The sequence below is a fragment of the Centroberyx affinis genome, unplaced genomic scaffold, assembly GCF_046629955.1.
Source record: "Centroberyx affinis isolate AG114_WGS23_722 - 3 ecotype Tasmania unplaced genomic scaffold, CSIRO-AGI_Caff_v1 ptg000432l_1, whole genome shotgun sequence".
NCBI classification, from domain to species: Eukaryota; Metazoa; Chordata; class Actinopteri; order Beryciformes; family Berycidae; genus Centroberyx; species Centroberyx affinis.
This window is the reverse complement of record NW_027279096.1, coordinates 82,212-98,086: the sequence shown is the minus strand read 5'-3', so window position 1 is coordinate 98,086 and position 15,875 is coordinate 82,212. Positions and strand designations below refer to the sequence as shown.

At 40.9% G+C, this 15,875-nt stretch overlaps 2 protein-coding genes across 2 annotated transcripts in view; both read right to left on the bottom strand.

Annotated features, from left to right (window-relative positions):
• The window catches only part of inppl1a (inositol polyphosphate phosphatase-like 1a), a 35,028-nt gene extending 28,216 nt beyond the window's left edge, over nucleotides 1–6,812 (bottom strand). The window contains exon 1 of the mRNA XM_071516831.1: nucleotides 6,393–6,812. Coding sequence (XP_071372932.1) covers nucleotides 6,393–6,562 — 170 coding nt within the window. The 5' untranslated portion in view covers nucleotides 6,563–6,812. The remainder of the gene's footprint in view (nucleotides 1–6,392) is intronic.
• Nucleotides 6,813–11,400: 4,588 nt separating this feature from the next.
• On the bottom strand, nucleotides 11,401–13,843 carry folr (folate receptor). The gene is made up of 4 exons (XM_071516841.1): nucleotides 13,715–13,843; nucleotides 13,145–13,333; nucleotides 12,435–12,570; nucleotides 11,401–11,675 (listed from the first exon to the last, which is right to left on the bottom strand). Exons 1-4 carry the CDS (start codon nucleotides 13,841–13,843, stop codon nucleotides 11,401–11,403), a joined length of 729 nt encoding a protein of 242 aa, XP_071372942.1.
• Nucleotides 13,844–15,875: the final 2,032 nt, after the last annotated feature.

Below are 15,875 nucleotides of genomic sequence, written 5' to 3'. Positions count from 1 at the left end.
CGTACTGAAATGAGGCACAAAATAAAACCCACGAATAAGGTTGCTCCACCAAGGAAACCCCAGACAACAACGGATCAAACACGACAACAAACATACAGTACACGTGTTTGTAAGTGAGTGGTTGTGTGTATGTTTGTTTGATGTTATTGTGATGCATTAATGTTACAGTACTCCAAAAATTGCACTTAAACTTGCCCCCAAAATTTTTCAACTTGCGGGCACAAGTTACATTTATACTGTATGGGCATCAACATGCTCCAACGACTGGCTTTGATAATTAGATAGGCCTTGATATTAGTTTGGGTTATATATTTACACTGACCATTAACTAAACAAAGTGCTCTGATGACTTTGAAAATGGCTATTCAAAAAGAAACCATTATTTTTATAATTACATTCTCTGAACAACCCCCCACAACCAGCCACCACACACACACCTCCCTGGTGAGGAATGTTTTCACTAAAACTTCTGGGTCTCAACACACACACACACATACACATACACAGCAGGCCATGTCTGAACCCCTACATGTTTAGACGTGCTACACTAACACTAAGGAACATCTTCCTGCGAGGAGAAATTGAAAACAATAACTGTAAATCTTTCTGTGTATCTGTTCCTCAGTTGTCACACACATGCATACACACAAACATATATGCATGCAGTCTTGCCTGCACAAATGTAGCAGTTTGACGGGAGATAAAATTAGGTGGCATCCCTCTTGTTGTCATCCCATTTGTAAACATAAGATATTGGTGTAAAAGGTAGGAAACTTTCCTGCCCACTATCTCCTTTGTAGAAGGAATACAAAAATATTTCAGTGCATTGGTTAAATTACCATTGTGCAATAAAAAACTGCAGTATTTATTCAAGTTGCAATAGTGAATGCTAATGCTTCAGCACACTATACATGATTACAAGTTACCTTAGCATCATCTGTAAAGATGGCGAGTATGCTAAATACTGAACACACAACCAGCTGTCAATCTTCTCATTGCACAATGGTAAGCTGATCAAAGTGCTTACTTCCCAAAAAAGACAGCGAATTCTTTAAAACCAACCTGCAGGCAGACAAACAGAACTCAAAGTCTGTAAAGTGAAATATATGAGGAAGTGAGAGGCTGAGATCGTGAGACAAACTGCCCCCGGAGTCCCACCGCTGTTCGGGCTTCTGTAAAGTCACCAACACAAACACTACTCTCACCAGTCTATTCTCAGATCGCAGCAGACTGGAAACACTTCCTAAACACACTGCTGCCTCTGAAGCCCTGCAAAAGGAAGTGTGTGTGTCTGTGTGCATAAGTCACACAGGCAAACTGAAGCCCAACAAGAAGCCATGTCTACCCGTGTCCAGATTTCCGAAAAAAAACAAAAAAAACATCTTGGCATTAATGTCAGTGTTTCTTGGGCTGGGATCCAAAATGGGTCACCTGGGTCCATTTTCAGTTTCAATTAGCTTACTTTCCATGTTGAAAGACTCAATTTACAATTACTAACTCAGTTTGTGTACTGAGCCCAAGGCATTAAAATCCCCCTTCTCAGTGCCATCCCAGAATCAAAGGCGATCTTGGTACCGAAATACTTGGGAGAAACCCAGCAGTGTTCCACAGAGCTTAAGGTCCTATGACAACAGAAGCTCCTTTCAGCTTCACCCAGAAATCTTCAGGAAATATTCTGTGTCCGGGTCATGGGTGAACGGGAGCCGGAGTCGTTATTCCGGAAAAGTTCATCTGGCAATTTTCCCCCCTCAACACCTAGTGAAATTCCCAGTAATGTTCCTTTGTGATGCAAGTGTGAACAAAAGCTGTTAGATGCCCGGGTCAAGCATGCAAAAGGTTACAACAGTTTTATGGAATAGGCTAAACTTTGATGTAGAGAGAGTGAAACAATCACAGGAGACTCTGCGGAGGCATGTTTCATTCTGCAACTTGCTCACGGCAAGCATTTGTTTTGAGCAGGAGGGATGAAGTCTGAAAACCGGCGAAGTGAGCAAATTTTTTTGCTTTAAAAAATGTCTGGAAATTGAACGGACTCCGAAACAAGGGAGCAACTAGCCATCAAAGTAGATGACGAGATTAACAGGCATATTGATAATAGTATAGGAAAAACACAGAGGCTGCTCATCTGCCATTTTTCTAAAACAGCAACAGGTGACGTCTTCCATCGCGTACCTTAAATGCAACATCCAGCCTCGCCTCTCCTATCCGCGACCGTCATGTCATCATGTGTGAATGCATTGACAGTAGCCAGAAGTGTGAATAGGGGAAACCACTTGCGGTGCCATTAAAATTCATACAGCAATCTTTCTATGTGTGAAAGGGGCTAGAGAGACACATGTGTGGTACAGGTTTGGCCCACCACTGAACCATTTTCTAGGGGCGTCTGTTGAACTGTGCCTGTGTAAACTGGCCTGTGGCAGTAAGGTCTGTGTCTTTTGTACTATGAAAGTAACTGCCTCTTTTGCAGACATTTTTAGTGCAGTTGTTTAAAATGCTTTTTCCATTGCAATTTTTTGTGTGACTTAGGCCTAAACTAAGCTCCCTGATTTCTTGAGAAGGTAAGTGATTTGATTCTACTACATTAGTCTGTTTGATATACTGTATACTTGTCATATTTTGTTCTCTACTACAAGTGGATGCTGCATTCACAAAGATTAATGAATTGGATAATCTTCAATATTTTCCAATCCATTATAAAACATTTTCAAGGGATTTTTTTTTTTAAAGTTGACTAAAACCTTTCATTTAGATTGACACACAGAAATCTTTTAATTATTCATGATGGGCAACCACAGTTGATTTGTATGCAGAGGATAAATATTGTGGCAATCTATTTTTATCTTTTTACCTCAACTTCATCTCTGTAATTTAATATTGTTGGCCTACTAATTTTTACTTTGAAAGACTCCAATCAAATTAAGATTTACTTTTGCTTGAAATAAAACTGTCGTACCTTTGGTTTGCTTAAACCATAACAACAAATTACATAAAACTGGTATTTATAACAACATCAGTGCAGCTAATGAAAAGCAATATTTCATTATGTACCCATAGACTCCCACATGGAAAACGTGTAACTAGCACGCTAGTTTTCATTTGTTTGCTGTAGCTGACAACATAGAGGGGAGTTAAAGGAAAGAAGGGGGAGATGATGAAAGGAGATGCAACAACATTATGAGTACCTGGTACAGACCTCCGCCCACCGAGTCTCCAGGACGTCTCACCACCACAGCTGTGACTAAAAACGCTGTGCCTTTTCAAGCCTCCACTGATTCAGTTTTTACTTCCTGGAAATGCATTTTACTACTCGACAATATTAGCTAAAACTCATGTGAGCTGGGTGGAATATAAAGTGTTGTCTGACCTTATCTTTTCCTCTATGAAGAGTTATTTATGGCATCAGGATGCGTTAGGAACTTCTTCTTTTAAAGGCATAAAGTTTAAAGATAGATAGCTCAAAAGATCAGTTGTCCACATGACCTGGTGCTGGGTATAGTTGGAAAGTTTTGATATCAGTTCCATCACTTAAAATTCTATACCCAATTTAAAACAATACCTATTTTGGAACCTTAATTAATGAAAGCATATTTTATTATACAACAGAGTAAAATATTTTCTGTGTAAAATTTGCATACGTGATCTGCTTTCGAAATAGAACCACATAAATCCCACTCCAAGAATACAAAAATTGACATCTTTTCAATGCATTTCATCACCTTTTGATGCCTTCAAATCGATGTTGATACAAAAAAATGGTGTAGTCCTATCTGGTATCTATTTTTAATACCCAATCCTCACTAGGGCTGGGCGATGATAATCATAAGGATTTTTCTCGATATCAATATATAATCACGATATGGTTCATGTACACAAAATCACGTTAAATAATCAAATTAATGTTCATCTCATTGAATTGTTAGGTGTGATGTCAAACAAAACAGAAATATTCAAATATTATTCCTACCATACCTCATTTTATAAGAGTTTTTAAGTAAAATTTGCTTGTCATCATCAATTTAGACAGCAGAAATGTGTGTCACGATATTAAAATATCTTCATATCATCACGATATGATTCCACTGAAAGACGATAAACGATAATATTGAATTATTGCCCAGCCCTAATCCTCACAGATATATATATATATATATAAAATCACATATAAATAGCACTATGACTGATACATTCATCTAAATTACAAAATGATGTTCACCTCCCTGAACCTTCTTTTGGTCCCTGCACATGTCTGATGGGACTAGAGAGGGGTAAATAGCGGGGCAATGGCCAAACCAGGCTGAGTTTGAGGGTGGACTCACATTACAGGAGTTTGAACAGAATTACATCCTAAATGTAGAATATTAGTGCCCCTGAATCCCAATCATTCAGGATTTATTAATGTGTCCCTGTTAATCTGGTACCACTTCTTCAGTATTTAGTCATTCGTTTGGAGAGAGTATACATTCACACACATATAAACACATACACATACACACAAACAATGACAATGTTATGGTATTTTTACATATTGGAGCCAAAACCTCTTCCGGGGAAAAGCAGTAACATTGTGTTCAAAGTCAAACTCACTGCATCGATGGCTCTTAGTATAAAGGAGGAAACAACTTTCTGGGATGAAACAGTCCATGGTGAAAAGGCAGAGGAAGGGAGAGGGTGGACATGGGGATCAAACAGGAAACAGCTGAGATATGGATGTGAGGAATGTTGTTGTTCATTAGATTTACCAACTGAATTACATCCAACAAATGGATATTTTCACAAGTTTTTATAGATCTCGTTCTCTTTGATAGATCTTGTTATTTATGGGTCAGGACCCAAAATGGGTCACAGGCCTATTTCTGGTGGGTTCCTACTACAAATTGGTGACAACATCGTCTACTGTGTGTAAAAGGCGTGCAGGCATATGCACACACACACACACACACACACACACACAACCATCTAACAGACAGAGGGAAGGTTTTCCATCTAGTGTGTTCTACAAAATATGTATTCTGCCGTACTGTCATCCATCACAAGTATGTGTGTTGTATGTAGGTATTTGCAGATACAAGCATACTAACGAATACATATGTAGGTGTGCACGCATACACACACACACACATACACAGAGACACACACACACACACACACACACACACACACACACAGTGAACACGGCATGGGGTAAACTATCAGATAGGGGATGTAGGTCATTCAATGTCAGAGTACTCTGACACATGGCACAGGCCTGCAGATATTTCCTGCAGTGCTTATCTATCTGCACAATCAGTAGTCAATGGCAGTTTGACAGTTTGGTCAATGGCAGTGTTAGGGATCTTTAACATCTCTTTTGACCTGACTGAGTCATTACAAAATGTCCACAGCTCAAATTTGTAATAGCTGGAGTAATTAGGCCTATCTGTGTATTGAAGTTTGATAGTCGTACTGATCCACTGAACTAGTCGGGGGTATATGCAGGTATACAAACTATAAGCACCTCTTTCACTGTGCATAATTAAATATACAGTAGGTTTGTTGCCAATTAAAATTGGGGATGGTGAGGTGGCAAAGTAGGTCTCTCCCTTGTTCAATGGAGGGTGGGCATTTGATTATTTGTTTTAGCAAGGGGGATGTCATGCCTTCTAATTCCCCTTCACATTGAACACATCCGCCTTATTGCCATTTTATGAAATGTTAGGTGACTGGGAATATTATATCTACCTCCTCAACTTGGCCAACTACTTCATCACTGTATTGGTCCCAATGGCTGGGCCTAGAAACATCAGCACGGTTCCAACGGGCTATAAACGTTTATATTTACTTCGAGCACCATTTAGTCTAATGTCACTGTTCACAACTGCAGGCTGATTGTAGCAGTGTGCCCTATTAAAACGGCACTGCATGCGACCACATCCAACAAGACAGACAGGGACAGCCCTGAAGTTGTGTGCCATGCTGGAGTTTCACCACCCTCTCTCTCCCCCACTCACTGCCTTCCAGGAGAAAGTAAACAAATGCATTTGGCTGAAACCTTATTGAAAGTCTAACAATGGTGAGTGTAGGCCCATGGCACAGTTTGATCACATACAAGAACAAATTATGCCAGTTTGCTGCTGTTGAGAAGTTTATATTATAAACAACTGTAGCTGCTTGAACTATCGTTAGCAAACCAGTGTCAAGCCAGCCAGAATAACAGACTGTGACTCAAACACAAAACACACACCAGACTATTTGGAAGGATGTCTACTAACGTTACTGGGAAAAGACCATTTAACCCCACAGCAGTGGCACTTTTTTCGTCGCACAACCCGTTAGCAAAGCCAATCGAGGCCGCACACACAAATTCAAAGTTCATGCGAGTTGTATATTTTTTTTCCTGCGTTAAAGTTACTTACAGCACACATAAAGCGTAAGCCCCGTTGACACTCTCGCTGTCCCGCACCAGGAAGCTGCCGTCTCTCCCGGCCCGGGCCAGCAGCTCCTCGGCCGCGGCTCGACTCAGGTCCCGGTGATACCACATCGGCGGTGCGGGCCCCAGTGGAGACACCCCACCACCCCCGGCCATGGCCACAGCCCTTCAAACCGGCTTCAAACTCAAGCTGCTTCCCGACTTCTCCGAAATCTCCAAACAGACCTCCAGAGCAGAGTTGTAGGGGGAAAAAATCCAGTGAGAGATCCGATGAAAGCCGAAGAAGCGAGAAAAGTATTCCGAGGTACGTTATGGAGTGCGGAAAAACCGACGGCGGGGCTGTGGGGACTTCAAGTTGTTAATTTGTGCGCTGTTTGCGGCTGTTTCCTCAGTTCCTGAAAAGGCTCACTACCCTCCTCTCTCGCTTCCCAGTCCCACGGAAATCAGAGTATGTAAATCCACACTGGAGACTGGGGAGAACAGCAGACAACCAGCGTCAAGCCAGCCAAAATATAACATATTCGACTTCCGGTATGAATGTTCAAAATAAAAGCCTGTATTGACAAATGTACGTTGCAACGTTTTAGTTTGAAGGCAATTTCATCGCACTTTAGGTCTTATTTGGGCTATCTTTGGCTAGCTTGACGCAGCTAGGGGGAGAGAGAGGGAGGGAAAGACAGAGGGATGAAGGGATAGAGAAAGAGAGATGGAGGGAGAGAGGGCCAAAAAGAGAAGGATAAACGGATGGAGGAAGGAAGGGACTGCTCCCTCCTGCTGGATGACTCATCACTGACAAAATATACTAAGGCCTAAATAGACAAATTGTTTTTCAAATTCTATTAATTTCAAACCCTCTGGGCTATTTGCTATGGGCCTATGTTTCTATGTTTTTAATTGCTATACCCATAACTAGGCCTACACCAGTTAGCAGCACCAATGGAAGACAAAAGGCTACAAATCTAAACAGGAAGATAGCTCACCATTCAGCTTCCCTTCATAATTCACTAATAATGGGTAGGTAACCCTGCCTTTTCTCAGCCAAGTATTGTATCATGGCATCGCAGATGACTCGCTGTCAATTGAAGCCTACATAGCCTTACTTTTAACTACTGCCTGAGGACTTGCCTATTTGAAAATCAATGAGACTTCGGCCACTGAACAGGCCAGGCTAATTGCTCAACACTAGCTCCAATCCAGTTACGCAATTCTTTGTCAGACCACACACACTTGCACAAGGTGTAAGTGTCCACCTAGGGGCAGATTAGCAGACTACTGGAAACAGCAGGCCTACTGAGATTCTGGAGATCATTATATATATGTTGCATTATTCTGTCATCATACTTTAATTCCACTTTTTTCCAGTTGCAGATGAATTATGGTATGAATACAGAAGGAGAGAGAGAGAGAGAGAGACAGACAGACAGACAGACAGACAGAGAAAGAGAGAGACAGAGAGTTACAGTTAGACAGGGTGGTGTGTGTTGCGAGTGACCTCAGAAAAGCTGGGTATTAATAGCCACAGGGACTGCTGCCATCCCCTTGCTATTTCTGGCTATGGCATCACTCTGTGTTTGCCTGTGGCCTGTGTGTGTGTGTGTGTGTGTGTGTGTGTGTGTGTGTGTGTGTGTGTGTGTGTTTGTGCAAGACTGTAAAAGACTGTAAAAGCATGTGGCCTAACATTATGTCTGCTTGCAGAGATTATAAAGTGTGTTGCAAGATGTCACATCATATTAAAGCTAGTGTGGCAGCAAATCCACTCTGTCCTACAAAGAACTTGTTTCTGCAAATTTTCCACTTTTGCATTTTACTGTAATTGACTGAGATTATTAAAAAAAAAAAAACTTTACGATTCTGGGGCCAAGTCTGATGAGAATTTAAAAAAATATTAAAATATGTTGTGAAATATTGGAAAAACAATGACCTCAATGGGAACAAGCAATCAGTTTTTTCTCAGTTCCTGAAAATGGGGCATGTTGGAAATATAAAGGATTTGTGGGACACTGATGAATTGCTGGTATTTGTTGAGACTGCTTCAATTTATAATTTGAGTGCCGGTGAAGTATTCTCTGGTCAAGGCAAGTGTTGCAGAAATAGACAATTTAACACTTTAGAGTGCTAGTTCAGCTGACACTCATTGTTCATCCTTGGGGCATTATTTTATAGATATTTGAAAAAGAGATTTGGCTGCTTACAGAAAAAAGGAGAATTACGGTCCCAGTATCATCATCATCTGATATATGTCAAAAGTTACTGTAAAAAACAATACAAACGTACTGCAGACTATATCAACAGTCTCTTGTTAAAAAATGTTCAGTCCTGCCTTATGAAAATAACAAAATGCACAAAAGTTGATAAATGCATATTTCAGACACGTTTAGTGAAATTGTCCATCTTTAGTGAAAGCTCATCTTTGATCAGCTCCAGGTAGTTGGTGCCAGTTCCTGTGACACACCTGGTGACCAGCAGCCAATCACAGGGCTTCCTCAAAGACCTGATGGACCACCACGTACAGACTGAAAACAGACGTGGCATCGAGACATATATTCAAACTCATGCCCCACATAGTCACACACACACATTCACACACACACACACACACACACACACACACACACACACACACACACACACACACGCATAAAGAGATCGTGAGACAAAAATACACAAACACACATAAATAGAGGGGGAGAGAGAGACATAAACACACCCTTACACTCTCTCTCTCTCTCTCTCTCACACAGACACACACACACACACACACAGGGGAATCGAACCCCGTAATTACTGAGCAGTGCAGCCCGCTAACCACTAGCTGGCCCAGAGTGGTCATGTGATGCTGTGATCACTGGGGCCCAGCGTAGAGACAAGTTGATCCTGGATCAGTTTTACAGTTTCCTCCCTAAAGTTTGATGTTACAAAGGGATTCTGAAGCTGATCCCTAGTCTGCGCTCAAGGGAAACTTCACCCCACAGCCTTATGTGGTGTGTCCCTCCTGGCTACTGTAGACAAGCACAGTTTTTTTCTTTTTCTTTTATTTTCTTTTTCCACACAACCTAGTTTGATTTTTTCTAAACACACAACTACTGTGCTATCCTGAGTTTTTGCTACTTTTACATTTTGATGATAAAAAGAATCTTGTTTTGGGTGATGTTATTATGACTACTTTTTGTTTTTGTAACTAGTTTTTCATATGTTTTACTAAATTTACTGCAACTGTAAGGGTTGCAATACTCTCATTTTGTTTCCAAAAGGAGAGTGGACAGTCCATCATTGGTCAGTATTTTATAGGGATGTCAGATTGCGCAGAGAAAACAAAGAGAAAAGAGAAGATAGAGAAATGTGACAGCATAGCAGGAGTTGAACTTGATCCCATTTAGTCACAGTAGATGGACGGTTTCCCAGGGAAAGCACACTGCGGCTGTCTGATGGACACTGATAGGTTTTGATGGTTGGCTGGGCTCAGAGGCTGAAGAAATGTTAAGGATTGGTGCGGGGGAAGATAATAAATGAGAAACATGAGAGAGGATGAGAAAAGAAGAAGGAAAAAAAGAAGGAATGACAAACAGAGAGGGACGGAGCTGAAAGAGTGTAAAGACAGATAAACTATTACCCACCCCCTGTGGTCAAGTGAGGCAAAAAAGGCTCCATTCATCAGAAATATAATCAGTTTTCCAGAGCTTTAGAAATCAGATCCTGTATTCACGAAGGTTTCTGGAAAAGACTTGTTTTTACAGCTGTTTGTTCTTGCTCAGATACAGAAATAAAAAGATGATCTACAATGGATAGTTGCTTTCTAGATATTTGTATCAGAGAAAGATCTGCTCACACTGACCAAATTTAATTCTTCAATTCTTTGAAATAAGGTTAGAGAAATGCATCAAACTTGCATCTGTAATTTCTTTTATATTTTGGTATTAAGTCCTTCACAATATAGTAGGACACAGCCTATCAGCCTTCCATTTGCATTCGGTTTTTCCATGTTGTCTCTTGCCTTGATGGCCTGAGTGTTTTCATCTAGACATGGCAGGGATTTTGGTCTTGATTCTGTTTTTAAAAGGAGCAGCAGCAGCAAGAATACTTAAGCAGGTGCTGTAAAAATGCTCAACAATCTCCTTGGTGTTTAGCAGAGGCAAGTGTAGGAAGAGTCTCTCAAAAATGCCCCTGAGAATTTGCTAGCAGAAGCAGAGTTAAAGATGTGAGAGCGGACACGTGCAAAGAGGCTGGAATAAGAGTAAGGCAACATGACATTAAAAACAATAGCCTTACAGTCAGGTACACACATTTCTTTGCAACATTAATTGGGTTTAATCCAAATGGCAATATTAAGTCTCTTAACACACTGAACTAAATGAAAAGACTCACTAAGATTCAGAAAATCAGATGCAAAACTACAGGACAGGCAACAAACATTGATGTTAAAATCCCTAAGTGATAAAATAAGATCTACTAATTTTTTGCATAATCAGAGGCCGATACTTTTGAGAAATGGTGAATGAACGCACTATACACATTTACTTTTGGGGGTCTACATACCAGGACACACAGCAGAGGGGTCCTGCCATGAATGAATGAATGAATGAATGAATGAATAAATGAATGAATGAATGCCATGGCCCATGACTCAATGGGGGAGCATATACACACATATTAAAGTGTCAATTTTGTTGGTAACTCCTACTCCGCCACGACTACCAGATTGTACAGGTCAAGTTGATGATATAGGCAACCCCAATGGAACTACATCATGGAGACGTCCAAATGGCCATATGACATGACCAAATATCTAGACTGGGCCCGTATAGGTTAAAAAAACAAAAGAAAGCGTCTGAGGAGGGCTGACCCGAAATCAAATCTTAATGTTCTGAGAAACCTTATGAACATGAAGCCATCATATCATCAGGATACTAAGATACAGAAATGCCAAATCACTACAATGGCAGACACAGAGAGAGATGCAAGACAGTGACAGCCGTCTTTGGCTGTGATGGTTTTATTCAGAACATCATTACAGAGAAGGATGTGATAGCCAGCAGGAGTAGCGTCGTCAAGGCAAAGCTTTGCTGTTGCCGGGCGCTGTTCAGGTAGTACTCAGCCACCTTCTTGTTGGGGTTTGACCCAGTGAACCACATCTGCATGCAGCGGCCTGAGCTGTTGGACAGGGTGGTGTAAAGGTAGGACTTGGACCAGATCTCTTCACACATGGACTTAGGCGTGGGGTAAACGTCAGTCCACTTCCTGCACTTGCTGCCCTCAGGGCATCTGTTACTGCCTGAGGGAGAGAGAGAGAGAGAGAGAAAGAGAGAGAGAGAGAGGTGTGGAGTGAGAGGGGGATGGCTACAGACAGACAGACAAGCAGACAGACAGACAGACAGGCGGACGGACAGACAGACAGGCAGACAGACAGACAGGCAGACAAACAGGCAGACGGACAGACAGGCAGACAGACGGACAGACAGGCAGACAGGCAGACGGACAGACAGACACGCAGGCAGGCAGACAGACAGACAGGCAGACGGACAGACAGGCAGGCAGACAGACAGACAGGCAGACGGACAGACAGGCAGGCAGACAGACAGGCAGGCAGACAGACAGACAGACAGACAGACAGGCAGACATGCTCAATTCCAATTATTAGTGATAATCTTAATTCTCTTCACTCTCATGAGTATGTTTTGTTGAGAACACACACAGAACACAAAACAGAACCAGTGGCATTTTTTAGGACCTGAACAAGAGGCAGCAGTGAAGAGAAAGAGTGAGAATCAGAACCACCTCTAGTACATATTTGAGGAATTTGTTCCTGCATACAGACTGGTGGAGATTTCCTTTATGTTCAACTCCCTTCGTTGGTATATTTTTGAATCATGTCTTACTTCAGAATGCACACATATCTGTAACCTATAAGCGGCCATCTTTCTCTGCACAGTGTTCTCGACAGGATCCCCGGCTGGAATTCACCCCTGCAGTTTGTTTGAAAGCTCATGTACCTCAGGGCGTGAGGAGTCAGCCTGTGTGTGTCCCAACTCACCTGTGCTCCAGTCCCATCCATAGTGCCAGTCGTTCTTGCAGGTGTAGTCATTCTTGCAGTCCTCCCACCAGTTGTGGCAGTCCTCCTTACACAGAGGCACATTCAAGATGCGTTCCTTCCTCCAGCTCTGGTCCACCTACACACACAGTTGAGTGGTTTGTATGAGGCAAAAGGTCAATGATCCTTGTGAGGAAGCGGGGTCATTGTGTTTCATTGTGTGCCTGATCTCCATGAGGAAACTGAGCCAATTGTTTTACTGTTAAATGCACAGTACGGATGGGCATCAATTTCCCCATCAGAACATATATATATAATGTGTGTCATTTACTGGATCTAAGTAATGTGAGGATATATACTATATTTTGAGTGTGGACAACCCTTATTGTTGGCAGCAGTAATGCAATGCTCTATTAGATGAGTTACAAAGGGCCTCCAAAAATGAAATAGGGGCAGATTACAGAGTCTATGTTTATAAAAAGTAATTAGCTGGTGATTGTTGATTACTGAAATTCAGAACAGCATAACAATGATGTTCTTTACAGCAACATATTTATGGATTTAGTAATTCTGACAAGTTGTTTCTATTTTCAACTTGTATATTCCTATGCTGCCATCTAGTGATATGAGTACACACATGTGCGCATACATAGAGAGAGAGGAGAGAGACTGAGTGAGAGAGAGCGCACATACAGTATATGCACAGCACACACCTTTTGTATCCAGGGTCCCAAGTGCGGCGAGCACTCATAGAAGCAAGTGTCCTGGATGAAGTGCTTCTTGCACTCGGGGCTCATGGCACCACAGTGGTTCCAGTTGAAGTAGTAGAGGTATGAGTTATCATCATGGGCTTCTGCTGAGGTGTTGGCTGTGCAACATGCATTGTCACTCCATGGAGCACACTGGGAGAAAGAAGGAAATGGGGGGTGGGGGCAGAGAGACAGACAGACAGACAGGCAATGCATAGCATAAATAAGTTATTACAATAGTTCTGTGGGCCCATGGGGCTCCAGGGACACGGTTTTAAAACCACTATTCAAATAAGACATGTACCCCATGTTCAATTGAATTTCTCTTGTGAGCCAAAACTCATTTTGCAGGCTAATGCTGAAGTAGGCTAATACAGAAAAAAGTCATTGCTTTTATGCTATTGAACTCCAATCTTGCAGTATTTTATTCGGCCTTCCTTATGTATGGACCCATTTTAATGTCCCGGCACCTCACCATTGGGTTCCAACCCAATCTTTGATAGGACAATCTCCAAAGGTGTTTTTATTCACTACCTGCAGGTAAAGTTGTCCCTCAGGGCCAGGATCTACTTTGTGGTGTTTGCCATCCATACACATGTTGAGTTTGTCCAGAGACAGAGCGGCACTGGACAGGGCAAGCAGCAAGACCACGACTCTCCACATAGCTCTGCCTGAGGGAGCACAGAGGGGAAATTCTTATTTTATGTTTTAAGGGATTATTTTAAGGAGCATTTCAGGATTATTTGACAACAAACGGACAGGAAAGATGAGGGGAAAATCTATGTGAAATTAAAATATACATTAACTTTATTAAAATTTATAAAATCATCTTATGACTATGCACACGCATGCACACACACACACACACACACACATGCACGCACACACTGTTTTCTTCCTCAGTTCACAGTCATTTAGTCATCTGCATCATCAGCCACAAGTCACCCTTTTTTTTTTTTTTTACTGATTTTTTTATTTAACACACATAATACAGAGAACATACAAATTGGAGGAGATGCATATACATTTACACTTGTTTTAACTTATATTCTTTTCATATCTGTTCTGAACATTGTTATGAAATAATTCTTCATTGGTAATAATAATTTTTATAATACATAAACATGAGCAGCACATATCAAATACCGCACCACTCGTACCACCAATGAATTAACAGTACAATAACTGTTAACTAACATACTTTGTGGCTTATACCTGAGAAAGAAAAAAACAAGTGTAATAGGAATAAAATAAGAGTAAAAATAAATACAATGAAATAAATAAAAGTAAGAATAGGAAAAAAGAGGTGACTAAAGTTCTGGCATTGCCTGTATTAATGGTGACCATCTTTCAGCAAACCTGTCTGTTCTCAACTATAATCTTGCTGTGATTTTCTCCATGATAAAGAAATTTTTGCTATTAAAAGCAGAATTCTCAATAAAGAAATTAAATCTCTATCCATCATATTATCAGGAAGTATACCCAGTATGAAAAGTGCTGGATCCAAAGTAAAGTTAATACCCAAAACCTGTTTAATCTCCTTTTGAACATTCTTCCAGAAATCCAGGAGTTTTGGGCAATCCCAAAATATACGTGTGAAGTCCCCCACCAATCCACAACCCCTCCAACATAGTTCAGATGTATTGCTATATTTTGAAGCGATAGATGGAGTATTAAAATACCGCATTTTCACCTTCCAATCAAATTCCCTCCATGTTGGGCTGTTAGTTAGTTTATGTCCTGCTTTGAATGTTTCCCCCCATTTTTCATCTGTTATTATAATATTTGTTTCCAACTCCCATTTTTCTTTGACATTCATATTGTTATTGTTAGATTCATGTTGTAGTGCTTTATACATTTTTGATATAACCCCTTTTTTTGTCTCTTCCTCTGTAAATGCAAATCACCCATTTTGTGTGTTATTTCACCATTACCCCACTTCCTGAAGTTCACTACATCATAAATTAAAGTCATTGTGCCCCCAAAACTATATAGAGCCTGCGTTTCATGTCTTTAAAAAAAAAAGTGTTTGCAGTTGGTGTTTTTGACTCTATTTAAATATTGTATTGTGATTATAAACATTGTACATATTCTGTAGACTACAATCAGCACCGGCAGTCAAAATAAAGCACATGGTAGTGATGCTTCCTGAGAAGGGTTATTAAGGGTGCTTCCTGAGAAGCACCCTTAATCGACGATGATGTTTCAAGAGCATCGTTAGTTAAGATGCTTTTGGGAAACCTTACCTATTGTACTTCTAGGCTACTTTACCAACATTTTAGGCTTATGATGCTTTTGGGAAACGCAGACCAGTAATCCCTCTTCCGTCTTCTTCATTCAGCAGAAAGTGGAAACTTACACTACAAACCAATATCCTGGGTGATGTATTTTTCTTGTAGGTAAAGAAAAATAAAGCCTATACCTTTGGTGGCAACAGGTTCAAAGACCAGTAAGAGTTCTACAGACAACTATGAAATGATTTACTTTACCTTGTAAGATCCCTTGATGATTCCTTTGTGAAATGCGAATAATTGCAGTACTATGAATTAATATGTTCCCAAAGGTCAAAGTCTGTCTGAATGGCATGTGTGCTTGAGACAGAGAGCGAGACTGAGAGACGGAGCGAGAGAAAGAGAAAGAGAGAGAGAGAGGTGGAGTGTGTGTGTGTGTGTGTGTGTGTGTGCGTGCGTGTATG

Bases quoted from the DNA above. Each gene is read 5' to 3' on its own strand.
- folr (XM_071516841.1), bottom strand. From the start codon at position 13,843: ATGTGGAGAGTCGTGGTCTTGCTGCTTGCCCTGTCCAGTGCCGCTCTG. The intron at 12,571-13,144 runs GTGTGTGCTGTG...CTGTGTGTGTAG, and splicing joins TGGGACCCTGGATACAAAAG to GTGGACCAGAGCTGGAGGAA. The intron at 11,676-12,434 runs GTGAGTTGGGAC...TCTCTCCCTCAG, and splicing joins TGGATGGGACTGGAGCACAG to GCAGTAACAGATGCCCTGAG.